Source organism: Rhinatrema bivittatum, chromosome 2, assembly GCF_901001135.1.
Source record: "Rhinatrema bivittatum chromosome 2, aRhiBiv1.1, whole genome shotgun sequence".
Classification (NCBI taxonomy): domain Eukaryota; kingdom Metazoa; phylum Chordata; class Amphibia; order Gymnophiona; family Rhinatrematidae; genus Rhinatrema; species Rhinatrema bivittatum.
The window spans coordinates 409,737,742-409,764,180 of record NC_042616.1 but is presented as its reverse complement, the minus strand read 5'-3'; the positions used below and the strand labels follow the sequence as shown (position 1 = coordinate 409,764,180).

At 44.9% G+C, this 26,439-nt stretch overlaps 1 protein-coding gene across 2 annotated transcripts in view; it reads left to right on the top strand.

Moving 5' to 3' along the window:
- The window catches only part of OTULIN (OTU deubiquitinase with linear linkage specificity), a 244,170-nt gene that overhangs the window by 18,923 nt on the left and 198,808 nt on the right, over nt 1-26,439 (top strand). The window contains exons 2-3 of one of the 2 annotated variants that reach the window (XM_029590092.1): nt 16,935-16,996; nt 21,185-21,598. In XM_029590092.1, the coding sequence (XP_029445952.1) occupies nt 21,390-21,598 (209 nt within the window). In that variant the 5' untranslated portion in view covers nt 16,935-16,996; nt 21,185-21,389. The remainder of the gene's footprint in view (nt 1-16,934; nt 16,997-21,184; nt 21,599-26,439) is intronic. The other variant, XM_029590091.1, reaches the window with a different exon arrangement.

Here is a 26,439-nt window from a genome sequence, read left to right as displayed (position 1 = left end):
ACTATATCTTTTTTGAGATGCGGCGACCAGAATTGAACACAATACTCAAGGTGCAGTCTCACCATGGAACGATACAGAGGCATTATGACATTTTCTGTTTTATTCACCATTCCCTTCCTTTTTTGACTGCCGCAGCACACTGAGCTGATTATTTCAATGTATTATTTACTATGGCGCCTAGATCTTTTTCCTGGGTGGTAGCTCCTAATATGGAACCTAACATCGTGTAACTACAGCATGGATTATTTTTCCCTATAAGCATCACCATTCACTTGTCCACATTAAATTTCATCTGCCATTTGGATGCCCAATCTTCCAGTCCTGCAAGGTCCTTCTGCAATTTATCACAATCTGCTTGTGATTTAACAGCTCTGAATAATTTTGTATCTTCTCTCATCGTATTCCTTTACAGATCATTTATAAATATACTGAAAAGCACCAGTCCAAGTACAAATCCCTGAGGCACTCCACTGTTTACACTTTTCCACTGAGAAAAATTGACCATTTAATCCTACTCTCTTTCCTGTCTTTTAACCAGTTTGTAATCCATGAATAGACCCCACCTCCTATCCCATGACTTTTTAGTTTCCTTAGAAAATCCAAATACACTACATCTACTGGCTCACCTTTATCCACATGTTTATTAACACCTTCAAATAAAATGAAGCAGATTTGTGAGGCAAGACTTGCCTTGGGTAAATCCATGCTGACTGTGTTCCATTAACCATGTCTTTCTATATACTCTCCGATTTTGATCTTTAGAATAATTTACACTATTTTTCCCGGCACTGAAGTCAGGCTCACTGGTCTGTAGTTTCTTGGATCGCCTCTGGAGCCCTTTTTCAATATCGGGGTTACATTGGCCACCCTCAGGTCTGTTATTATTTGTGATAATTGTGGGTGGATCCTTGGGCCGGTGGCAGATGACCACGCTCCTGGGGGAATATCCCGAGAGGGGCCACCGGTCAGGCTCAGAGTTGGGAGACAGACACACTCTAGATCTTTTATTAAACTGTATAGTGAACCACCAGAGGTGGCAGTAGTGAGCTGGAAGAGCCCGACTGGGCTGTAGTCCCTCAGGCACTGGAACAGTGATCCCAGGATGACTGAGCTGTAGAGAAACTGAATATAGTGAGTAGGCAGAGTATGCAGAGTTCAGGAACAGAACCTTGATGGTAACACTCACATAATAGTCTCTTGAAGCAGCCCAGAGGCTGGAATGGAATAGGCCCTCGAGGAGTGAGTACCTGGTTTCAGGGAAAGCTCTGAGAGAGAGATAGTAACTCACTGGTGTTGTAGGCAGTGGTGACTTCCTGGCAGACGTAGTATTCGGTAGCACGTGGGCCCTCGAGGAGCGAGTACTGGTTCCAGACTGCGACCTGAAAAGCAAGAGAGAGAGCGAGGCCCCCGAGGAGCGGGTACCCCTGGTAAAGTCCGAGGAGGCAGAGTAGCAAGGTATGCAGAGAGCGAATCCCATCCGCAGCGATACCTGGAGGAAGCTAGGTAAACCGTTGCTAACTCGAATAGCTAGCAAAAACAAAGACCTTAAATATCTGGGCTTGATGATGTCATCTCAGGGGGACGCCCCTGAGGTTCGCGCCACAGCTGGTACTTGAGTCGGGGCCGCGCCGCGCGCACGCCCCCCCTAGGCTTGAGGAGAACATGGCGGAAGGCAGCGTCTAGTCGGTCCGGGAATGCCGGAGGAGAACGGCAAGATGACTCCGTAGCAGCCAAACTTCCATCAACCAAAGAGGGAGTCGCAAAAGAGGTAAGGTGGGCGGAGTGGAGATGTCAGGCAGCGACGGTCGCAACAAGGTCTTCAGATACAATGGATGATTTTAATGATAGGTTACAAACTTTAACTAATAGGTGTGAAATTTCATTTTTTAGTTCCTTTAGAACCCTGGGGTGCATACCATCCGGTCCAGGTGATTTGCTACTCTTTAGTTTGTCAATCTGGCCTACTACATCTTCCAGGTTCACCATGATTTGGTTCATTTCTTCTGAATCATCACGCTTGAAACCATCTTCGGAACCGGTATCTCTCCAACATCCTCATTAGTAACACACAAGCAAAGAATTCATTTAGGTTTTCTGTGATGGCTTTATCTTCTCTGAATGCCCCTTTAACCCCATGATCATTCAACGGTCCAACCGACTCCCTCGCAGACTTCCTGCTTTGGAAATATTTTATAAAGTTTTACTTATGAGTTTTTGCCTCTATGGCCAACTTCTTTTCAAATTATTTCTTAGCCTGTCTTATCAGTGTCTTACATTTAACTTGCTAGTGCTTATGCTTTATTCTATTTTCTTCTGATGGATCCTTCTTCCAATTTTTGAATGAAGATCTTTTGGCTAAAATAACTTCTTTCACCTCACCTTTGAACCATGCCTGCAATTGTTTTGTCTTCCTTCTACCTTTCTTAATGCAAGGAATACATCTGGACTGTGCTTCTAGGATGGTATTCTTTTTAACAATGTCCCAGCCTGTTGCACACTTTTTACCTTTGTAGCTGTACCTTTCAGTTTTTTTCTATTTTTCTCATTTTATCAAAGTTTCCCTTTTGAAAGTTTAGCGCTAAAGCTGTGGATTTACTTACTGTCCCCCTTCCAGTCCTTAATTCAAATTTGATCATATTATAATCACTATTGCCAAGCGGCCCCTCCACCATTATTTCTCTCTCCAAATCCTGCACTCCACTGAGAATTATATCTACAATTGCTCCCTCTCTCAAGAAGAGACATCACTAGCAGCTCTTAAATAAATAGGAGCTCCATTCTGAGAACCAGTGGAAACATGCATGCCTCTTCCTAACAACAGCGTGAGCCCTGAACTGTGTAATTAAAGGAAAGTATGCAGGGCATGAATAGCAGTGGCCCTCTTTGTGCAGTACACACATTGCACATAGCTGCTCCCTTTTCGGCCTCTTTCTTTGAGTGCTTCCAGCCTCTGTCTTATCCCAGGCTGAGTGAGACTGGGATAAGACAGAGGCTGGAAGCCTCCCCGTTTCGGCCCCCCGCCCCTTATTACCACATTTTTCTAAAGTACCGCAGGCCTGTGATACTTTAGAAAATGAGGCCCTTTGTGCATTGAGTACAAAAATATTTTCTTTTATTAGTTTTAAATGTACAACTATTTAACTTCATTGTATGCCCCCTAGTCATTGTACTTTTAGAAACAGTAAACAACCAATTAACTCATTCCACTCCACTCATTATTTTATAGATTTCTATTATGTCTTCTCTCAGTCTTCTCTTCTCCAAGCTTAGTAGTACTAACTTCATAGGGGAAACGTTTCATCCCTTTATCATTTTGGTTGCTCTTCTCGGTACCTTTTCCGAGGCTTTGGCCTAGTTCCAGCTGGTGGATACTCAGCAGGGGTCTTGGGGGGGGGGGGTTTGGCCCCAACATTTTTACGGAAGGGTGAGAAGGAGGCCTAGTTTTTGTTTTTGGGCTGTTTCTTTTGGGGTGGGGGGGGGGAGTTTATTGTTTTGTTTTTTTCATACAAATGAAACAAATCAAGCAATCCAGAAACCGAAATTTGTGGGGAAAAGCTCTCGAAAACAAAAACAAAATTTTTTCCCCCTGCACATCCCTATACTGTGGTAATTGAAATCACCCATTATTACCGTGCTGCTGATTGTGTTAATATCTTTTAGCATTTCATTGTTTGTTTGTTCATTCTGTCCATTTTATTTCTCTTTTCACCTGGAATTTCTATCCATAAAGATTCAACATTGCATTTTGCTTCCTGCAGAACTTGTATCCTTTTGGACTCAGTGCCTTCTTTAATATACAGTGCCATCCCTCTACCAATTTGATCCATCCTATCATTTCAATATAATTTGTACTCTGGTATCACAATGTCCCATTGGTTTTCCTCGTTCCGCTAGGTCTCTGAGATGCCAGTCATATCCACCTCCTCATTCAGTTCTATACACTCTCTCTCTCCTTTCTTATTTTTTTTGATTTGCAGCATTTCTCTGCAGAAATCACAAAGTATTTATTTATTTATTTGACAGCTTTTTTTATACCGATATTCGTGGTTACATCATATCGGTTTACGTAAAAATAAGATAAAATACAATGAACAGGGGAGGGGGGGATTACGATAACCAATAAAAGAGAGAGAAGTTAACACATGAATAAGAAAGGAGAAATAACTAAAAGGGGTAAATAACTTAATAACGTAACAATGATTTTAGAGCAGGGGTAAATTTGAAATCTTTCTTTTCTTTCTGCTCATTACTTAAAGGCATCTGGACCACTTTGCCCTTTATTGCAACCTTTCTACTAGGCTGCCCTAATTTTGCTGTCCTACTAATATCCTTCAAAGATACATCATTTCGAACCATGCGCTTCTGAGCGGCTGTCAGCTTCTCCCCCCCCAATTATCTAGTTTAAAAGCAGCTGTATCTTCTTTTTATAGGTTAGCACCAGCAGCATGGTTCCACTCTGGTTAAGGTGGAGCCCATCTTTTCGGAAAAGGCTTTTCCTTCCCCAAAATGAAGGCCAGTTCCTAACAAACCTAACACCCTGTGTCCTGCACCTTCATCTCATCCATGCATTGAGACTCTGCCTGCACATGGAATGGGGAAATTTCTGAGAATGCTACCCTGGAGATCTGGATTTCAGCTTTCTACCTAAAATCCTAAATTTAGCTTCCAGAACATCCTTCCTGCACTTTTCTATGTCATCGGTACCCACATGTACCAAGACAGCTGGCTTCTCCCCAATAATATATATAAAATCCTATATAAGTGATACGTGAGGTCCACCACCTTCACACTAGGCAAGCATGTACCATACGATCCTCACATCCACCAGCCACCCGCTATCTACATTCCTAATAATCGAATCACCAACTGTAAGTGATCGCTGACTATAAATAGAAAGATGCAAACAAAAGCTAAACTGGAAACCTCAAGATAATGGACTCTGTATGCAATGCAACGCAACTCTAGAGAAATAGAAAGAGAAATGCATTTCCCCCTGTGTTGTGCAAAATACAAAGAGATCAGAGATACGCATTTCCCAAAGCTGACAGAAAATCCAAGATTACCCACAAAAGAATGAACAAGAAAAACGCCTTATAATCCTAATGGAAAAAGGAGAAACAGAAGATATAGCAGCAAAATATTCTTCCACCACTCCAAAAATGAAACCTGACCAGGGACAACATGGACCAGCACCATAACCAGAGATATGTCCTTGATGCTGTACGTTCCATAACCTGTACCTTTACCTGACTTATTACTATTTTATAATTTTTTTCCCTACTTTTCCTAGCTTTTAATTTTAATCGTTCTGTATATTACTTTGGCTAGATATGTAAAGTTATCATCCAATAAAGTTATCTGTATCTAAATCTTCCCTTTCCTGCCCCTGGGAAAGCCCTTGTGTTTGCAAAACATGAACTGACAGCTGGTGCCACCACTGCACAGGACACATGGGAGAGAGCTGGAGCAGGAATGAGCGTTTTCAGGACTTTGTATTCCAAGTTCAGTAGTAATCTCCTAGGAATCCCCCCCTACAGTTCAGCTCCAGGAAAGGAACATACCCTGAGTTCAAAAGGTGAGCAAAATCCCCTGCCACAGCAGGGAGGAAGTGATGTGGAACTGAAAGGTTCAGCCAGCCTAGGCACAGAGAGAAGTGGGCAGGTTAATGGTTATACTCAAGAGTCATCTGACACCCGGAGAGACAGGACGAGTGTTGCATCCGTCGGTCTCAGAGGGCTTCACCCGACATGCCTCACCTCTATTTCAGCCTTCTCGAGAGAATAGCATCTGTAGCTTCTCCTTGCCGCACCCTCCGGCTTCCCTGGACCGGCTCTGGCGTGGCGTACCGCCATGTTGACCTGAGGTCTCCTAGGGCGCGCGCACTCCCCACGTCTTGTAGCAGTGTTGGTGCAAACCTCGAGGGCGTCCCCCTCGAGTGACGTCACTGCCTCCGTATACAAAAGGTTGCCCATTTGCTGACTCTTGCTGAGTTAGCAACAGATTGGATTCGCTCCGGTCTGAAGCTGCTCTGCTGCTTCTACCCTGCTGGAAGCTACCTTCACCCTTCGGGGTTCTACTAACCTGGGTACCCACTCCTCAGGGGCCCTTTGCTTATTTCCAGGTACCTATCCTAAATACAGGTACTCGCTCCTCGAGGGCCTGTGTGTGTCTATCCTGGTGCCTGCTACCAATTCTTCAACCTGCTGGAACACTACCTCTCAGCTACAGAGAGTGAGTACAACTTCTCCCAGTCTGTCCATCTACAGCTCCTCGCTGCTCTTCAACATCAGGCCCTACACCACCATTGTGGAACGGGTTTCCTCTGCCGAGGAGCTTGAAGGACTCTCATCTGGATAACATCAAGCTAGGTTGAGAGAACATTGCACAAATCTCATCTTCGGGTGAGTTTCCTCACTCCAAAGTTCATCAAATCTTCACAAGAGAGCACTGTTCTGTTCATACATCTCATTTTGAATGTCAAAGTGGCCCCTAACCCCTACACTAATACCTAAACCTCACCTCAGGTTACTAGGTGGGCCTCCCATAGAGATATAAATACCTACCTAGGATGAACACATTATGGCTAGTCTCTCTCTCTCTTACACATTTAGGAGGGCCCTGATAGCTACCTTTTTCTCATTCGTCAGATAAAGCTAAGAGCGCAATCTGTACAATTGTTCACCTGATGAAGGAAAGTTGATTTTTGAAACATGGCTGTGTCAGGAGCTGCTTTGAGCTTGATGGAAGATTCAAAGACGGTTCAACTTTAAACACATTTTTGAAGCTAAGTATTTACATCTTATGAGAGATTCGTTTGGCGTCAATATGAATCAAGACATTGGTGGGTTTGAAATAAGTTACTTTCACAAGGATTTTTAAGCAAATGATTAAGAAATAAAAAAGAAATAAAAGGGGGCAAGATGGCGGCGTGAGCTCCGTTACCTGCACTATTTCAAACAATAAAATGCCTGCAAAGCGGAAAGAAAAGCTCCGTGTCTTTCCTTCGGAACCGGAGATTTCTACAACACAGCGATTGATAACATCTTTTGTGCCTGCAAGGACATTCTCAACGGGAGGTGAAGTAACTGCTGTGGGAGCTAGCGAGGGAGCGCGGCTCTCACCTGGTGAAGTCTCCTTGAGCCCCCCCCCCCGGATCCTCATTTACCCGAGATTGCTTCGATCCCCAGCTTCTCTCAGACAGCTGCGTCGCAGAGCCATGATAAGCCAAGCACGACAGCAGCAGGAGGAGGTCAGAGGGCAGAGGACGCCGAAGCTCTGTTACAGCCCTCAGAGAGCTCCGTAGTATCAAGAGTAGAAGTTTTAACTTCTATGCCTCCCGTGTCGACTCCTACACGGGAGAGGGAGACTGAGTTTCTGGAAGGAGCGACGGCTGTCATCGGTGGGGAACTTCAGCTGGCTGGAATATCTCCTGTGGTGAAAGCGGGTGAGTTTTTTCAGCGTCCCCGCTTTCAAATGCCCGATAAGCCAGAAAAGATCATGCTGGAAGCGATATGGGACATTATGGCTGCATTAGTGAAGCCACTCGGCGAGTTTCAGGACAGATATGATATTGTTAATCATAAGTTGGATGTACATGACACACAATTAGAAGAAACCAAGCCTAAACTGGAAACAGTGGAAGCTGAATCAAAGAAAACCAAAGTGTAATGCTAAGGTCGTGAAGGAGATTAATGTGGTTTCAAGGAGCCTGGAACATCTTGAGAACCATTCAAGACATTTAAACCTGAGGTTTTTACATTTTCCAAAGATTATTGGCGAACTCCGTAATATCACTTTAAAAAAATATTTCATGGAAAATCTGAAATTTCAGGAGGGTGAATGTCCCTCAGTGAATAAGTTATATTACCTACCTGTGTCATCTAGGAATAGAGATATATTACAAGGAAGTGAAAATAAGGGGAATTTAACCAGATTTTTGGAAGATTCATCAGCTGAATTCTATGAATGTGCAACTTTAATGGTCTCCTTTATAATAGCGATGTAGCGGAAACCATGAAGAGATATTTTAGGAATATTGAGTTACCCTTTAGAGGCCTCCAGATACGTGGTGTTCCTGATTTTGCTCCAGTCACACAGGACAGGAGACGAGAATTTCTTGCTTTAAGGCCACAAGTAGCTGCTTTGGGGTTTTCATACGTGTTAAAATATCCTTGCAAGTGTGTCGTAAAGTCTTCAACAGAATGTTTCATTTTCTTTTACCCCGAGCAGTTAAAATCCTTCCTAAATGCAAGGAGGGTTATTATTCCCTCCTTTAATTAGCCATAGTGAGAGGATCATAAAGAATGAATGTCTTTATTAAACGTTAAGCCTGATTCTAGCAAATATGTTACTAGTAAAACTCCCTTTATATTCTGCCCCCCTTCTTAAAAATTTTCTTTAAGGGGGAATGCAAAAATGGAGGATTAAAAGTTAGGATCTTGTGTTTATATGTATTTGATTTATTGTGTTCCCACTTTCTGTAAGTAAGTAGTATCTTGCTGTAATGTTTGAAATGATAAAATTAAAAAAAAAAAAAAGAAATAAAAGATTGTTTACTGGGGATGTTTTGTTCACTACAAATGGAGGAAGGTGGTAAGTTAATGATTAAATGTGAATACAAGACCATATAAACTGCCGGGATGGAAGGTTTGAAAAATGGCTAACGATATGAAACTACCACCATTCCACTTCACAATTTGATTTGTGTTTTATATAAGTAGAAGTACGTGATCCCCTTGGTATAAATTTTGGAAGGGGTTACGGTTTTGGTTAGGTTTGATTATGGTGGTAATCCCATAAGTGAAGATTGGTGACATAGAAGGGAATTCCATGCATCCATCACCATTTCTGTGAAAAAAATATTTCCTGACATTGTTCCTGAGTCTACCTCCTTGTAGCTTCATATCATGAATCCTATTCCGAAAGCTTCCTTTCCATTGGAAAAGGTTTGAATCTTGTATATTATTAATACCTTTCGGGTATTTTAAAGTGTGTATCATATCACCTGTCTGTTTTGTTACATATGTCTTGAACTACTGGTGGGCCCTTGGGTCGTGGCGAGTGAAGACTCCGCCCACAGGGAGGAGCCCTATGGGCCCTTACCACAACAGGCAAGGTCGCAGCAGTGATGGACAACAGAGGAAATAACTTTATTATTCAGCAATGTAGATCCGGAGAGCGAAGCAAAAGAGTCTGTACTGAGCTTGGTCAGTCCAGTAGTAATCCGGAGCTGGTTAGTCCAGTAGTAAGCGTGGAGTGGTCCAGTGAATACCTTCTCTAGGCTAGCTTGTGCTGGCAATCCCAGTAGTGGTCCGCAGCACGGGGTAGGCCGGAAGCCGCTGGTATGGTTGCACAAGACAAGAGGGATCCGGTAGTGGCTTGCAAGCGGGGTAACCCGAGAATCCATGCCACGAAGGTAGTGTACTCACACCAGTACTGTAGAGGCAGATGGAGAACAGGCACCGAGGATGACTGGAACAGGCACAGCTGGAGTCGTCTGAGAACGATGCAGGAACTCACTGAAACAGAGAGAGACAGAGAATGACTCTCCGAGGAGCGGATAGCCCTGAGTGCGGCAAGGCCCCCGAGGAGCGGGTACCTAGGTCACCTAGAATTCAGTGAGGCGAAGTCCCAAGGAGGCGGAACTAGCAGAATGAGATTCCTTGCTAACTCGTAGCTCAGATGGTCAGCTGGATTTAAGTATTGTGAATGTCTGACGTCATGCGGTGGGGACGCCCCCGAGGTTCCCGCCATGACGTAGTTAAGAAGGGGGCAGGTGCGTGCGTACCTTATTTAAACCCGGACATAAGATGTCTGCCGGGAGCGCCCACGCTGTCCCGGGCACGCCATGAGGGTCGACGTGTGGAAGCAGAGGCCGCCATTCTACCCAGACTCAGAGCTGCATAGAGAAAGGAGGTGAGCAGCAAAGGTGGCAGCCGCCTGCAACCGACGGGCGCAACACTGTCTCTCCTCTAGGGTATACATATTGGTCCTCAAATCTCATCTCGTATGTCTTTCAGTATAGACCCCCACCATTTTGGTCATCTTTCTCTGGACCACTTTTAACCTCTTTCTATCTTTTGAGACACGGTCTCCAGAACTGAACACCCTGAGGCCTCAGCAATGACTTGTACAGGGGCAATATCACCTCCTTTTCCTTCTGGTTATGACTCTGTCTATGCAGCCCAGCATCCCTCTAGCTCTAGCCCTAAACACCGCCTTGTCACATTGCTTCGCTAACTTCAGATTATCAGACACTAGCATTCTGAGGTCTCTCTCCTGGTCCGTGCACATCATTCTCTTGCCCCTTCATCACATACAGCTTCTTTGGATTTATGCACCCCAAATGCCTGACTCTGCACTTCTTGCATTGAATCTTAGCTGCCATACCTTCGACCACTCCTTAAGCTTTCTTAGATCTCTTCTTATTCTCTCTACTCCTTTAGAAAGAGTGTCTCCCTGATGCAGACCTTCCTGTCATCTGCAAAAAAGATAAACCTTTCCTTCTACCCCCTCTACAATATCACTCACAAAGATATTGAACAGAACCAGCCCCTGTGGTACTCCGCCTTCTCCCCCTTCTCGCTTCAGAATGATTTCCATTTACCACTTACTCAGCCATTTCTAATGTATTCCACCCCTTTGGGACTTTTTCCCAGGCTGCTCATTTTACTCATTATTATTCTTTATGACATGCTTTGCCAATCATGGAGTTCAAAGCGAGTTACAGACAACTGTGTTATACCACCCAATGCAGCAGATTACACATTTGCATCCTATAGTTAGATAACAATTGCAATATACAGTGGATCACAGTATATGCTATGCTTACAGCTATTTGCAGCACTGCGAGAAATGCATAAAGCAGAATATTTGTCATCGTTTAAGACAGTACAAGTAGTTAGTTTTAGTTACAAAGTCCCCATAATGCAATACAGTGCTTAAGACAGAGGTATGAGAGGTGATGCAGTCTGTTAATGATTCTTATGGCTAGGGGGGTAAATAGATAAGGTGAGTTAATAAAGTGCAGAGAAGTTCTGTAGATAGCTTGGCAGTGGTTATTACCAAATACAGCTGCAAAAAGCCAGGTTTTCACCGCTTTTCTGAAGGATAGAAGAGGTCTATAGCTTTGGAACCTATCCAGCAAAGATTTTCTTCCTTGTGTTGGTGAAGCATACTGTACAATTAGGTGAGTCTGTGGTGAGATGTCAGAGGGGCAAGTTTGTGTAAGGGGTTAGAGATGCACTGATTGGTGCTTGGCTGGTGATTGGCCTGTGAGAATCTTGTAGGCAAGTGTTAAGAGTTTGAATCTGGTGTAATAGAGTAGGGAACCTGTGCAGCGTTTTTAGAATCAGTATTGAGATCAAATTTACAGGCATTAATTGTCAGGCAGACATCTGCCATTGGCCCAATACATCACGGTTCCATGTCTTTCTGGTAGATGTATTTAAGCAATAAGAGAATAGAACATAAAATAAATAAAACCAGATAATACAGAAGATTTCATTGCAGATAACTACTACTAAAGTGAATACCTATATATGTGCATATGCAGACAGAAAAGCTTTACATTTCCAAAGGATCTGTCTGCTCTATCAAATCTAGGAAGTGATCTCTCTCTCCCTGTAGTTTTTCTTACTTTTTATTTACTAAAAAATGGCAATTGCTTGGATTAGGAAGAATGTCCTCTCCCTCTCTGTGTTCTTATCAGTTCCAAGCACAGCTGTGCATGTTCTGTAAATCCTCCCTCTCTCAGACTTTTGGTGTCATGTAATTGATTACTTTCCCATCTTGGAACTGCTGACAATAACTGCACCTCTCAGACTCTTGCCTATTCATAAGCATTTTTTAGCATTTCACAGTGCAAAGCAGTAAGTATGAGTTCACTGAGAGGGTGGCTTTGGCCTTCAAACGAGTCTCAGCTAACTTCCATTATGACCTCAGACTAGACAGAGTGAGCTGGTTCAGGGGCAACTCCAGCCTGGCCCGCGTCAAGGCATGTTCTCCCGCCATCAGCGTAGGCCTCGGTGCTTCACCCAAAAGGCAGCATCAACTACATTGCAGCACCAAGGGCTCATGCTCATGCCACTCCTTAGAAAAGGAAGCATCCAGGCACTCAAAACATGTTTGACAATATTCAGCCACTGATGAAAGGCTAATATTGTAGTTCTAGGTAGGAACCCTGTGCTAAAACATACTAGAGAGAGTCAGGGACAGAATCCTTTCTATCAAAAAAACTTTATTTTTCTTTATTCACTCAGCCCCCTTTTATTTTACAAGTGGGACAACTCATGTTACAAAAATAAACCCAGACTGCACAGGGATCTCAAAAACATATATATCTTAAGAGCACAAACTCTCGGGTGTGCATGTTTGAATGAAGAGAAATATGTATATACACACATGGGGCCCTACATGCTTATAGGGTTCATGTCCTGGATAAGATAAGGAAAGGAAATATGTGGATGTGTTTAAGCTGTTGTTGAGGGATTCCGAAGGATGCAAAAGAAGAGGAACGACAGACAAAATAGCTGGTGGGGGGGTTCTAGAAAAAGGTAGTGAGTGCCCAGATCAATAGGTAACTGGATCTTGGGTTCTTCACATATCAGCCAGCATTACTGGGGAGAAAAGGCCTAATTTGCATGCAGGTCTATGGAGGTACTCTGACATGACAATTAGAGCCCATGGAGTCTACGGCGGTTAGGCCTGGCTAAACTGTGTTGGAAAGTTCAGAAAGGAGCTAGCTTGTAGCAAATCGTCAGCGTGGGGATTTAGGGATGTAGACCCTATGGCCCAGTGAGATGACTCCGCAGTGGCCACACTCTGGCTGGGCTCACCGGTCCTTGCTGGAGGGCGATGGGACAGGACCCAAAAAGTACAAAGGAAGGCGATCTATAAAAGCCGTCAGGATGAACAAAAGGATAGATGCCTATGGTCTTTTTAATAAAGATATTGAAAAAGACCATAGGCATCTATCCTTTTGTTCATCCGGGCGATGGGACAGGGCAGCATGAGCGCCCCACTGTGCTGGTCCCTCGAGCAGCAACCTCAGAGGCACGCCTCCCTTTCAGAAGGCGGCGCAGGCAGGCTCTACATACCAAAATTCAGCCACAGTTCATGGAGACAGAGCAAGCAGGGGCGCTATCCTATCTCGTGGCGAGAGATGACACAGATCACAGGTTTGGCATGATAGTAGCAAAGACGGATGAATGTAGAGCGACCTAACTTACTCTAAGGCATCCCTGAATTAGGTCAGAGGAAGAAGGTTTAATCTGAGCCGATTGAATTAAGAGCATGGCCAAGTCGATCTCAGGCTGTGAGAACAGTAAGCACAAGTAGAAAAGAGGTTGAATCGGTCTGGCAGGCTACATGGGTAAAAGCGTTTAAAAGAATCGTGGGCAGGCATAACCGGGTTGTTGTGGCAGCCGGGCAGGTGTGCCGGCTGCAAATGACGATCTAGGTTGACCATTAATTGGCGGAATATATATTGTAAGCCGAACCTTGGATAGTCAGCTAAGATGCATAAAATGTAATTGTACTTTGGATTATAAATAAAGCTGCAGCCAGAATTCTTCCACAAAGAGACTGCTTGCTGATTCTTATTCCATGCCCTGTTATGTATTGTGGGGATAGGGGGTGGGGATGGGGGGTGGGAAGGGGTACAGAGGTAATAGGCAAGCAGTGCCTCGCTGGGCCAGGACCTACGGTGCCCACATTAAGCCTATTCTCCCTAAATGCTGCCCCAGCCTCTCCACCCCCCATGGTCTTCGGCTCCTCTCTCTACCTTCTCCGGCCCAGGTGCCAGAGCTTCCTCTCGTGGCCCGGGCCTCGGGTCACAACTTTGGCAGAGAGAGATGTCCCCCCTCCACCCCCACAGTGGCTACCAGCCTTGTCCCCTGGCTGCTGGGGTTGTGGCGCTGTTTTACAGCAGTGGCTGGAGAAGCCATGGCAAAGAAAGGCCTTTTAAATGTTTATATTATTTGAGGCGAAAAGTTGTTTTTTTTGTTTTTTTTTAAGCGAAGCAACTGTTTTTTGCTTTCTCAAAAATCACAAACCGTATTGGCAAGACCATGGGAAGTCCTAGAAGATCACATTTGTGCACAGAAGCTACATTTCTTAGCTTTGCTTGTATCTCTGTTTCAGGGTATATTTTACTTCAGGCTCTTTTATTTTTCTGGGAACAATGTTTAAAATGCTGATAAAAGCACAAGCCCTCAGAAGGGCTTACACCGTCACTGGTTGTAACTGCTCCAACTAACCTGCTTTAAAAATAGTTGCTGGGTTTCCCCCTGCCCTCGTCTCTCTCTCTCTCTCTCTCTCTCTCTCTCTCTCTCTCTCTCTCTCTCTGAAAACAGCATTAGGGAGCAGTCATAGGGAAACATTTTCATTTCTATCCCTTCCTGAGAGCATGTGCAAGTAATCTGAAACCATCAACTCTGAAAATCTGCTGCCCTGGAGAACTCTGCTTTTCATTACCTGGCAAGGGAGAATCCAGTGGTGGGATTGAGGTAAGATGGGGGAGGCTAATAAGCTTTGTTTCTGGCGCTGAAAGAAGTTTATTGCATGGAGCGCTGGTTGCAATGGGCACCTAATTCGTGTGTTTGTAACAAAGTGTGCTTCTTTTTGGTTATTTTGCTGAAGTTCACGGACTTTGCTGATTTTAATGTTGGAGTTCATTATCAGGCGCCCATTGCTACAGGCGTCTAAATTGGGTAATTGTAACAAAAGTGCACTTCTTTTTGATCAAATCAATGTATATGTATTTTTCTCTACCGGAAGCAGTAAATTCAAGCATCAGGATGATACTAAGGAGGAGGACACATTTATCATAACACAGAGGCCCATATTTTTTTATGTTTCTCATGAGCCCTTGACTGCGAGTTAACTTTACTCCACCTCCAGAGCTGGAGTTAAATTCCCCGTGTTAAAAAATGTGCATTTGGGTGCCCAGCCTTTGGGCGTGTTTTCCTGCATCAGGCGGTAATAGCAGTCTTCAATTACATGGAAGTGAAATGCGATGGGCGCTATCGAGCATGCATTTGTTAGGGCACACATTTTAGATGTGCTAATCTCCTTGCTGCATCGGACACTATTATTCCATGCCTGAAACGTGCGCACAACTGCGAGTAAAACCATGCACCTATTGCAACAGCCTGTCATAAGAACATAAGAAATGCCATACTGAGTCAGATCAAGAGTCCATCAAGCCCAATATCCTGCTTCCAACAGTGGCCAATCCAAGTCACAAGTACCTGGCAAGTACCCAAACATTAAATAGATCTTAAGCTACTATTGCTTATTAATTACCGTCATAGCAGTTTATGGATTTATCCTCTAAGAACTTCTTATCCAAACCTTTTTTAAACCCAGTTACACTAACTGCTGTAACATCCTCTGGCAATGAATTCCAGAGCTTAACTATGTGCTGAGTGAAAAAAACCCCTCTTACAAATTCTGTATGCATCGCTTCTGTGACACTCCTGAAACAGGAACCTAACTCCAGTTCTTGTGTCGTGCTAGAATGATGATAATCTAATTCACGGAAGCATACATTTGAATTGGTTTGGTACGCAATGTGAGGGGGAATATGAAACGTAGCAGAAGTCAGCCCCCTGATGACTCCCTGATGAGAGCCCTGTGGAGCATGAGTGAGGGGAGAGGTGTTTCAAAGTAAAACAGAAGGAAAAAAAAATCACATTTTGATGTTTACCTCAAATATGGTAAAATAGTGATCCTAAATAGCAGTAAAATCTCTACTGATCTAATTAAAACCACAAAAAAAACCCTTTTCATGAACCATTGCTGACTGATGCTTTTCTGCTCTCTGTCACACTGTCTGTTTGCTTTCCAGCTTTTTGTTTGTCTTCTTTGTGCCTGTCCTTCTCTAGGATTTCCTTCATCTCTCCATGGTTTGTCCCTTCATCTCTTCATGGTCCTGTCTTTTTGCACTTCGCCTCATTCTAACCTTTCCCGATGTGTTTCCTTTCTGTGCTATTGTAACACATGAAAGAAAGTGGAGCATCATGGTCGTCATTTGATTTCCCAGTTAAGATACTCTGCCTTTGTTTCTCCAGCCATATGCACTCTCGTATCAGGAAAGCTTACTTGGGCATACACTAGGAATATATAAGGCATGACCTCGTGCCTAGCGCAGTGAGTAGGGAACCAGGGGCTGAAATCTCACTTCTCCCACTGACCCTGGTAACTTTGGGCAAGTGACTTTATCTTTTGCTGCTTGAGATTACCCACTTAGACTGTAAGCTCTTTGGGGAATGGACACCATACCTGAAAAAATTGTTGTTAATCATTTTGAGCTAAAAACTAGAATGCCCCTAGTGTTGAGATGCTCCCCACCTTCCGTTCTCGATTTAGACCCTTTGCGTTCTATTACCTATTTGTCTGCTCAGTCTCTAAATTGACCTTTCGCTATAGTTAGCCCCCTTTCCCCCACCCCATCCTACCCCAGCATGTCTCAAATGGTTGCTGCTCAGTTGGTTTTTTTTTCTCAGTTGGGACTTTCCTGATGATGCTTTGCAAATGGTTTGCTCCTCTTCTTTCCACTCCTTCACTAGTTGCTAATGTTTAGCTTACCTGTTGTATTATGCTCTGTTAATTGTTCACTGTTATACTGTTGTTGCTATTAGTGCAGACCCTACACTGCCGCCTTATTACACTCTTTGATCTCATCTGCTGGAAGAGCGTGTAATAAATAAAACGATTGATTGAATTTCCTCTTCTGTGGAGGATTTCATCTCCTCATACTTTATTGTAGCCTGCCGTGTATTTATATATTTTTATCACATTTACCCCATCCATTCTTTCCTTCAGTGTTGTACATTTTGAGAGTCTTAAGCCTTTCCTTGTAGGGTTTGTGTCGGAGACCTTGTAGCATGTTGATAGCCCCTTTCTAAACTACTTCCATTTTCCTTACGAAGGCACAGTCTTCAGAACTGAATGTGATATTCAAGGTGGGGTTTTGCAAGTGACCTGTACAGAGGTAATATTTCTTCTTTTTTTCCCTGCTAATAACGGTATGCTTAGTAATATAATAAAAAGTATTAACTCTTCCAGTTGCTTTAGTATATTGACTAGCTATTTTGATGTCATCTGAGATTATTACTTTCAGATCTTTCTTGTTTGACAGTTTGCAGTAATTTTCCTTTCAAATGTAGTAATGGATTTTTCCATTCTAAATGCACTTTTTTTTTTTTTTTTTTGTTGCATTGAAGCTCATTTTACTCTATTCCCATTAGTAAAACTCATTTAGTCTTTTGGTATTAAATGCCAGATTTATATAGATGATTTTCAATTACATATTTCATATAAAGACAGATGAGACAATTTTGTTAAATAGCTGTCTGGTTGCTATTGCAGGTTGGCTTAAAGGAAGTATGCGCAAGCTGAACTCTGATAAAACAGAAATCTTATGGCTTCACCCTCCAAATTTACTTTGTTCTCTCTTGCTACTTGTTAAGTGAGGGTTGGTTTTTTTTTGCATGTTTGAAGTCTGGGGTTTATCATAGATACCTCTTAACTATGGATCTCAAACTGGAGCCGTGGCTGAAAGCTGTTGTTTGAAATTGAAGATGATTTGACAGTTAAAACACTTACTGGATCATAAAGATTTAGTCACCCTTGTTCATGCACTATTAACAGTGAAACTGGACTATTGAAACTGCCTCTATGTGGGTACTCCACGAACATCCTTGAGAAAGTTACAATTAGTACAAAATTCTGTGGCTAGGCTTCCCAGAGGGAGTAATCTTTATGATCACGTAAGTTACCCTTGTATTAAGTGAGCTACATTGCCTTTCTGTTTCTTTTCACTGCCAATGTAAAATGCTTTGCTTAGCATTCAGAGCCCTACATGATATGGGCCCAGTTTATTTAGGGCAGCGTTTCCCAACCGGTGTGCCGTGGCTGGAGTGCAAGTGTGCCGCAGCTGCAGACTCATTTTCTGTTTCCCTCCTGGCCTGCATGATGTCCTCCCACCAGCAGGGTGCATGGGAGAGCAGCACTCGGGGTGGTTCTATAAAGAGGCAGGGTGAGGCAGCCGCTTCAGGTGGCAGAATTTTGAGGCGGCAAAGAATGCCCCTCTCACAACGCCACTGTGGCATCAGCCTCACACTGCCTGCCCCTACCATGGCTGCTGACCCAGGCCCAGGAGGATCGCTGCCGCGGGCCGCTGCCGGAGGTCAGGCCGGCAGCGGTTGAAGAGAGGAGGGATGGGGCCGGGCAGAGCAGGTGGGGGGTGCCATCTCATCCCTCCCCTCAGGCGGCAGATTGCCCTGAGCCAGCCCTGGCAGCAAATATCAGTAGCTGCTCCAGTTTTCCCCTCTGCTGGCCCTCCTCTGCAGTAGAAATTGCAAGGATCCTGTAGTCTCATGAAACCTGGCCCCATGCAAAGATTGCAGAGGGAAGCTGGAAAGGCGCAAAAAGCAGCATTCAGTAAGCCTGCTCACAGACTTCTTCTTACAAGGATTTGGGTTGGGTTGAGGAAAGGAAAACTGAATGTGCCACCAGATGTGGGGGAGAGTGAAGGGAAGGTGATGATGCTTCTTGGGGATGGGAAGGAGAGGTGGAGGGAAAGGGATGGTAATGCCGGGGGCTGGAGGGAAAAGGAAAAGAAGGTGATAACAGGGGGTGAGGGAGATAGAAGATTATGAAGAAGATGATGTTGGTTGGGGAGAGGGTGGAGAAAGAGGGAAGGTGATGATGCCAGAGGGCAGATGATACCAGGGTTTGGAAGGGAAGAAAAGGTGATTGGCATGGGTGGTGGACGGAGAGGGAAGTGAAAGTGATGATGCCAGGGGGTGAGGGAGAGGGGTGCAGGGAGAGGGAAGGTGATGATGATGCTGGAGAAAGGAGGGAGAGAGAAGGTGATGATGATGCCAGGAGGTGAGGGAGAAAGGTAGAAAGATGATACCAAGAGTGTGGAGGTTACGAGCAGAAGGTAATGATGATGATGTAGGCAGAGAGGAAGAGGTGGTTGGAGTGGGGAAGGTGATAATGATGGGGAATGGAGGATGGAGGGAGAGGGAGAGAGAAGGTGGTGATGATGATGCCAGAGGGTGGGGCGAGGGGTAGAAGGAAAGGCATGATGATGATGGCAGGAGAGGTGCAGAATACAGGGAGGGAGAAAGAAGGTGATGATGCCAGGGGATTGGGGCGAGAGGGAAGGTGATATGGGGAGTGGGGAGCGAAGGAGAGGGAAGGTGATGATTGGGGGGAAGAGATGGTGGGAGAAGGGACATGATGACGATGATACCAGGGGTGGGGGGAAGAGGTGGAGGGCTAGTGAACGTGATGATGATGCCAGCGGGTGGGGGAGAAAGAAAGGGAAAGGACGAAGAGGATGTTGCGAGGGGAGAGGGGTGATTATGATGCCAGTGGGCTGGAGGAAGAGAGAAGGGAAATGTGATGGTACCATGGGGTGGTGGGGGAGAGCAGAAAGTGATGATGGGGGAAGTGAGTGGTAAGCCACAACAAAGTGTGCCACGAAACAAAAAAGGTTGGGAACCACTGAGTTAGGGACATTATTGAAGCACTATGCTCTTTCGGTATCCTTACACTTTGTAGATGTGCCTTTTCAAACGCAGTGCCTGCACTTTGGAACACTTTTCCGAAAGAGATCAGGCTAACATTATTTGTTGATCTGGTGGGCAGTTAAAACGTGGCTTTTTGCGAGAGCATTTGGCTGAGATGGGACTGTGTCACAGAGCATGAGCAGTTTTTGGCTGGCCAGAGGCAGAATCATAGTCTGGACTCCAGTTTTCCTCTTGCTCAACTTTATTCTTCACACACCAAAGAGAATATAAGACTGCCTACCATGCAGTATAAGAGGAAAAGAACTTTGGTAGGTCAGTTATGTTTAAGGAGCTGCCTACTCCTCCCTAGGGCCTGTCTTGCTCTCATCTGAGCCTACACTTTATTCCTCTTCACATTAGACACCCTGCACCCAGAATGCCTAGTGTTAAGGTAGACCGAGCCCAGACTGCTTGGACCAGTCTCTAAAGGTGTTCTGAGGGTTTCTGTAGGGGCACTCTGTCACAGACTATAGTTTAATTTAGTTTCTACCTTGGCTTTATATTTTAATGTTTTGATTTTATGTTGCGTATTGGATTGACCGTATGTTGTCTATTATATGTGGAATTTATTTGTGATCTTTTTTTATGAATTAGATAATTTGTTATTGTTTATATGTCTATACGTAGGTTGAGAGATTTATCATAATGTCGTTTTTTTGTATGCATTTTTATTATGATTTGGTTTTTATGAATTTTGCATTGTTGTTTTTATGATGTTTACAAAATTACGTAACATAAAATTACAATAAACAATTTTGTGCTTTGCCCTGATCTAATTTAGATGAGGTAGAAAAGAAATCTATGTAAATAAATAAACACAATTTTCCAATCTGTGAAAGTTTTATAGAGAGAAGTTCAAATCTCACCATCACTTCCCATGTGTCTTTGAGCAAGTCACTTAACCTCCCTTTTCACCAAGCTTCAGTTGCAAACAATAGAGCAGGAAGCTCATCCTAAGGTTTTCTTATTATAATACCATACACCCGGCAGTGCCATATATTGCACTAATGTTTATATTCAATCCGCTGACATGTGTCATTTGTTTGTAGTGCATCATCAGCAATCCTGAGAAGCTACTCAGGCTAATTTTAAATTAGCAATGCCTCAGTTCCCCTCTTTTTTTCTCTATACCAAGACACATGGAAAGCTGAACATTTTTGAAAAAAAAAAAATAAGGAAAGGAGAATGTACATAAATTACTGTAGTGTATGAAAGACACCCAGAGCCCAATATCCAAAACTAAACTTTATTTAAGTTAAGTGGGATATTCGGCAGTAGAATATCCCCCATCCCCAGACAGCATGCCCGGGTGGCACTAAGTAACTCTCGTTGATTGAAAGTGCCTTCTTCCAGGTGCACCCTCTGTGCCACTTGCTGGTCAGTAGAGGCTCCCTCCACAGCAGCAGGCATCTTCCCTCCCAGACCTGAGTGTACCCCCTCCATACCGTGCCCAAGTCCGACTGGTTCTGACCACCATGGGATACAAACTTGGATTCATCATGCCACATTGCTGACATCGAAACAGTGGTTTTGCCAGTTGTTGTTGTTGGGGGGGGGGGGTTGGTTCATTAATAACACTCTCTTGTTTTGTCATTCAGATCAGTGCACACCAAGAGATCATCAGTGGTCCGGGGCTGCCCTTTCAGACAGCAGAGCAATGTGAAAACTACACTAGATGATTTGTAAAGAGACACTGTTGGGAACACCTGGTCATAAAGTTTGCATGTACAAACCAAAGTCCTTGAAAGAACGCGTAAGGTTTTCATAACTTGTGGAATATCGATACTGTAGATCTGCAGCGGCATGGGGAATGCCTTGTCGTTTAGCTGCTGCACAAATGCCCCATCGACGGATAGTTCAGAAGAGAAAACCTTGCTACCACAGGGTGTTCAATCCTCCTACAATTCAAACTCGGAAGTTGTTCAGCCGCCAGTGTGCAGAGAGGACTGTGAGGAAGTAAAGCGAGAAGAACCACAGGATAATGGGCTGGACAAAGATCCTCATTCAGGAAGGTAAACTCCTTTCTTTAACTTTGCCTTCACAGATACCGTCCCTCGTATCATCGTCTGACTCTCTATGGTGTTTCATGTGAAAGGATACCTTCCATGCGCTTAGAGCAGGTACCCTTAGCACCCAGCCTGTGAGAATTACCGCCTGCTAGACATTGGCGAAAATAAATAAGTTACCAATAAACTGACATGAAAATTCAGTTCCTCAGCTCCTGGCATGTCTACCTTGTGCCCGGGGCAGCAGCAGTCTGTGACATTAGCTCATTCTTCATTCTGCTGAAGGGGGCAGACAAGATGGGTTACTGCTGCTAGGAGCAACATGGATTTTTTCAGGAGCTGAGGAACACAACTTTACAAAGCTGGATTATCTGTGGATTTTTTTTTTGGAAACCATATCCAGTCAGGAAGACTTTTTTTTTTAATCTGTCTGCTAATTATAAGAGTGTGATAGTTGTCCTGGTGGTGCATCTATTGCCCAGTCAGCTATTTATCACTAGTGTTTCACTTGTGTACTTGCCAGGCTGCCTTCCCATGTCTGTTGTGGGAACGTTGAAAATCGCTGGTGTTGATACACAGAAAAGGTTTTTGCAATTTTATTAGCTCTAAAAGCATTCTGAAAATATATCTGCCACTGACCGGTTCAGCTATGGAGTTTCCTCAGGGTTGCACAGATCATACTGGAAGCTGAGTGTGTTGTAACTATGAACAGCATGCGTGGCACACTTTCTGATGGTGGTGTAGTTTCTAGGGTTATTGTGGAAACCATAACCTCTATTTTAGAACATGTGTAAATACCACGCCTACATTACAAAGAGTGCTGGAGTGGGCAGCACCGGCATATTTTAGATACTGTTTTTCATTTTTGGTTTGGGTAAAAAAAAAGTGTTGTGTAATATTGGTGGAGTTCCTGCAGTTTTAGCCACTATTGTGGGAATTGCTGCAAGACTTTCTTGTCACTGTCACCAGATGTTGGCCACATCAGAATGTGTATGTTTGGCCTGGCTCAGTGGTTGTGTTATGTGCTGCCAGGAGGGATAGCTGAATTCAACTTCTGAGCCCAGCTTTGCCTCTTCCTCAAGCTGGCCGGGGCTGGGGATTGCTGCAGAGGCAGCGTCCACAGTCCCCTCACCAGAGGGATTCTCTGTCATTGTACAATGGCAGCACCTGGTGGTCAGTCTTCAGGTGCATGTGCAACTGCTCTCTGTGGCCCTTGGCTGAGGTCTGTCTCTGTGATGCCTGGGCTAGACGGGAAAGGCAGAGAAGAGTTACAAATGTGAAAAAGAGTACATGAGGCTATTTATTTATTTATTAATTAATTAATTAATTAATTAATTAAAGGCTTTTATATACCGACTTTCTTGATACAAATCAAATCAACTCGGTTTACATCGAACTAAGCAGTGGTTTACATCGAACTAACACAGCAGGCTAGTGGTGCTGTAGTTACACCAGAGGCTAGTTTTAATTGAGCGAGAAACCCAAACGAGCAGGTGGAAATTGCTGAGTCTACCACCACCAAATAACAATAATAAAAATAAAAAGCATGCGTATGGTTTCTACCTGCTCGAAAGATGCACCTCGCTAAATAAGTGCCAGGCATGTAATGGTTTAAGTAACTAAGGCCTATATTTCTAATACCACCGGGCTCTTTGAAACATGCGGTACTGGGGGGCGGGGGGGGGGGGGGCGAAGCGGGGGGCGGGCCTGCAAAAGCCGGCAGCGATTGCACCTCCACGGTGCTATGGCTGCCGGCTTTCGCACCCAATAGCGCCATGGTAAAAGGTGGAGCTATTGGGTGCGAAATTGGCAGCGAAAAGGGTTCTTACCTTTTTGCCATCCACAATGTCTTCGTGTCGTCCGCCCCGGTGCACCCAGACTATTCCTGTTCTGGTCTTGATGCCACCCCGACTCCGCACCCATTTAGTGATGACATGCAAAAAGTCCCATTTCACGTGCGATTGCTTTAGAGAATAACCCCTAAGATTTATACTACTACAACATAGTGGGACAGATTTTCAAAGGGGTGCGCGTGTAGGATATGCGCGTAACCCCCGAAAAGCTGCCCCTTCCACCCCCTGCGCACACCGAGCCTATGCAAGCCCCGGGACGCGTGTAAGTCCCGGGGCTTTCCTGGCGGGGGCGTGTCGGGGGGTGTGTCGGGGGGCGTTTCGCGGCCGGCGCGTCATCGGGGGCATTCCGGGGGGCATGGCCGCGCCCTCCGGAACAGCCCCCGGACCGGAACATGGCGCACCAGCAGCCGGGCTGTGCGCGCATGTTACGCCTGCCTTGGGCAGGCGTAACTTTTGAAATAAAGGTGGGGGGAATTAGTTAGGGCCGGGGGGGCGGGATAGTTAGGGGAAGGAAAGGGAAGATGGGGGTGCCGGAAAGAAAGTTCCCTCCGAAGCCGCTCCAATTTTGGAGCGGCTTCGGAGGGAACGGAGGCAGGCTGTGTGGCTCGGCGCGTGCAGGCTGCCGATTTTGTGCAGCCTTGCGCGCCCCAACCCCGGATTTTAAAAGATACGCGCAGCAGCGTGCATATCTATTAAAATCTGGCGTACTCTAGTTTGCGCCGGGTGCGTGAACAAAAGTACGTGCGCACATACTTTTTTAAAAGCTGCCCCTTCCACCCCCTATGCGTGCTGAGCCTATGTTGCATAGGCTTGGCGGTGCGCGCAAGTCCCGGGGCTTTCCTGGGGGGGGCGTGTCAGGGGGCGTGTCGCGGCCGGCACGTCATCAGGGCTGTTCTGGGGGCAGGGCTGCGGCCGTGGTTCCGGCCCAGGGACGCTCCGGGGGTGTGGCCACGGCCTCCGAACCAGCCCCCGGACCGGAAATAAAGGTAGGGGGGGAATTAGTTAGGGTCGGGGGGCGGGTTAGTTAGGGGAAGAAAAGGGAAGGTGGAGGGCGCCGGAAAGAAAGTTCCCTCTGAAGCCGCTCCGATTTCAGAGCGGCCTCGGAGGGAACGGAGGCAGGCTGCTCGGCGCGCAGGCTACCGATTTTGCGCAGCGTACCCTTGTTTGCGCCGGGTGCGCAAACAAAAGTACACACGCGCGTACTTTTTAAAAATCTGCCCCAGTGTTAGTTTCATATATATATACACATATGAAAGAAAGTTGCATATGAAAGAAAGTTGCATTTTTAAAAGCATGATTCCACATACCGAGGTAGATCTTAAAAAAGTACGCGCGTATAAAATCCGGGGTCGGCGCGCGCAAGGCTTTGCAAAATCGGCAGCCTGCGCGCGCCGAGCTGCGCAGCCTGCCTCCGTTCCCTTTGAGGCCGCTCCAAAATCAGAGCGGCCTCGGAGGGAACTTTCCTTCCGCATCCCCCCCTACCTTTGTTGTGCAAGTTAAGCCTGCTTGAGGCAGGCTTCACTTGCGCGCGCCGCCTCGCCACCCCCCGGCACAGGCCGCAGAGCCGGGGGACTCGGGACCGCCCTCCTGGCCTGCCCCCGAATTCGCCCAGGACCGCCGCCTGACCCCGGACACGCCTCCGGACATGCCCCCTCCCAAAACTTATACAAAGCCCTGGGACTTACGCGCATCCAGAGGGTTTGCGCGCGCCGGCAGCCTAAGCAAAATAGGCACGCAGGGCTTTTAAAATCTACCCCACAATACAATACAATAAAAAGAATAATAAAATTATAAATAAATAAAATTATACAATTTAATAAAATTATACAATTTAATAAAATTAAAAATTAAAAAAAAAGAAACATTTAAAAAAAATTTGTATTTATTTTTATTTAATATTAAAAAAATATAGAAAAAAGAAAATAGAAAAAAATGTAAATTAAGAATAGAAAAAATATAAAAAATTAATTTTAAAAAATTTAAAAAATTCAAAGAAAAAGAAAAATAAAGAAAAAATTAAATCAAATGAATCAAATAAAAAATGTAAACAAAAAATTTAAAATAAAATAAAAATACAATAAAAATAATGCAATAATAATAAAAAAATAAAATAGAATAATAAAATAAAAAAATACATAAATTAAAATAAATACAACATACGCCCGATTTTATAACATGTGCGCAATGCAAGGGGGTGCATATTAGTGCACCTTGGGGCAGATTTTCAAAGCCTATGGGCCTCATTTTCCAGCTGGATCGCACGCAATTAGGGATGTTGCACACGTGAAAAGTCCCTTATCGAGTTCGATATGAAGATAGGGGGCGGAGTCGGCCCTGGAAGAGGAGGACTCGGGGCGAAACCGGGGCTGACTTCGCGAAGATGCTGCGGACGACGAAAATGTAAGGCCCTTTTCGCGTCCTAGTTCTCGCCCAATAGCTACACCTTCTATGGTGGCGCTATTGGGTGCGAAACCGGCAGCGATCGCACCGCAGAGGTGCGATCGCTACCGTCTAGCGCAGGACTGCCCCCCATTTCGGCCCCCCGCCCCTCATTACCTAAAGTATCGCAGGCCTGCGATACTTTAGAAAATGAGGCCCTATGTGCGCCGAGCTTATTTTGCATAGGCCAGGTTGCACGCACAAATGTACGCCCGCGTGTAGTTATTAAAATCTGGCCCTTTTATATATAAAAAATAAATAAAAAGAAAATATAAAGAAAATGTAGTTTAATTTAAAAAAAGAAAAATTAATTCTTATCAATAAATAAAAATAAAAGGGCGTGAACAAAAGTACGCCGGATTTTAAAAGATACGCTCATAGCTGCGCGTACCTTATAAAATCCAGGGTTAGTGCGCACAAGGGGGTGCACATTTGTGCAACTTGCTCACGCCGAGCCCTGCGCGCGCAAGGGGGTGCACATTTGTGCAACTTGCTCGCGCCGAGCCCTGCGCACGCTGCCCATTCCCTCAGAGACTGCTCCGAAATCGGAGCGGC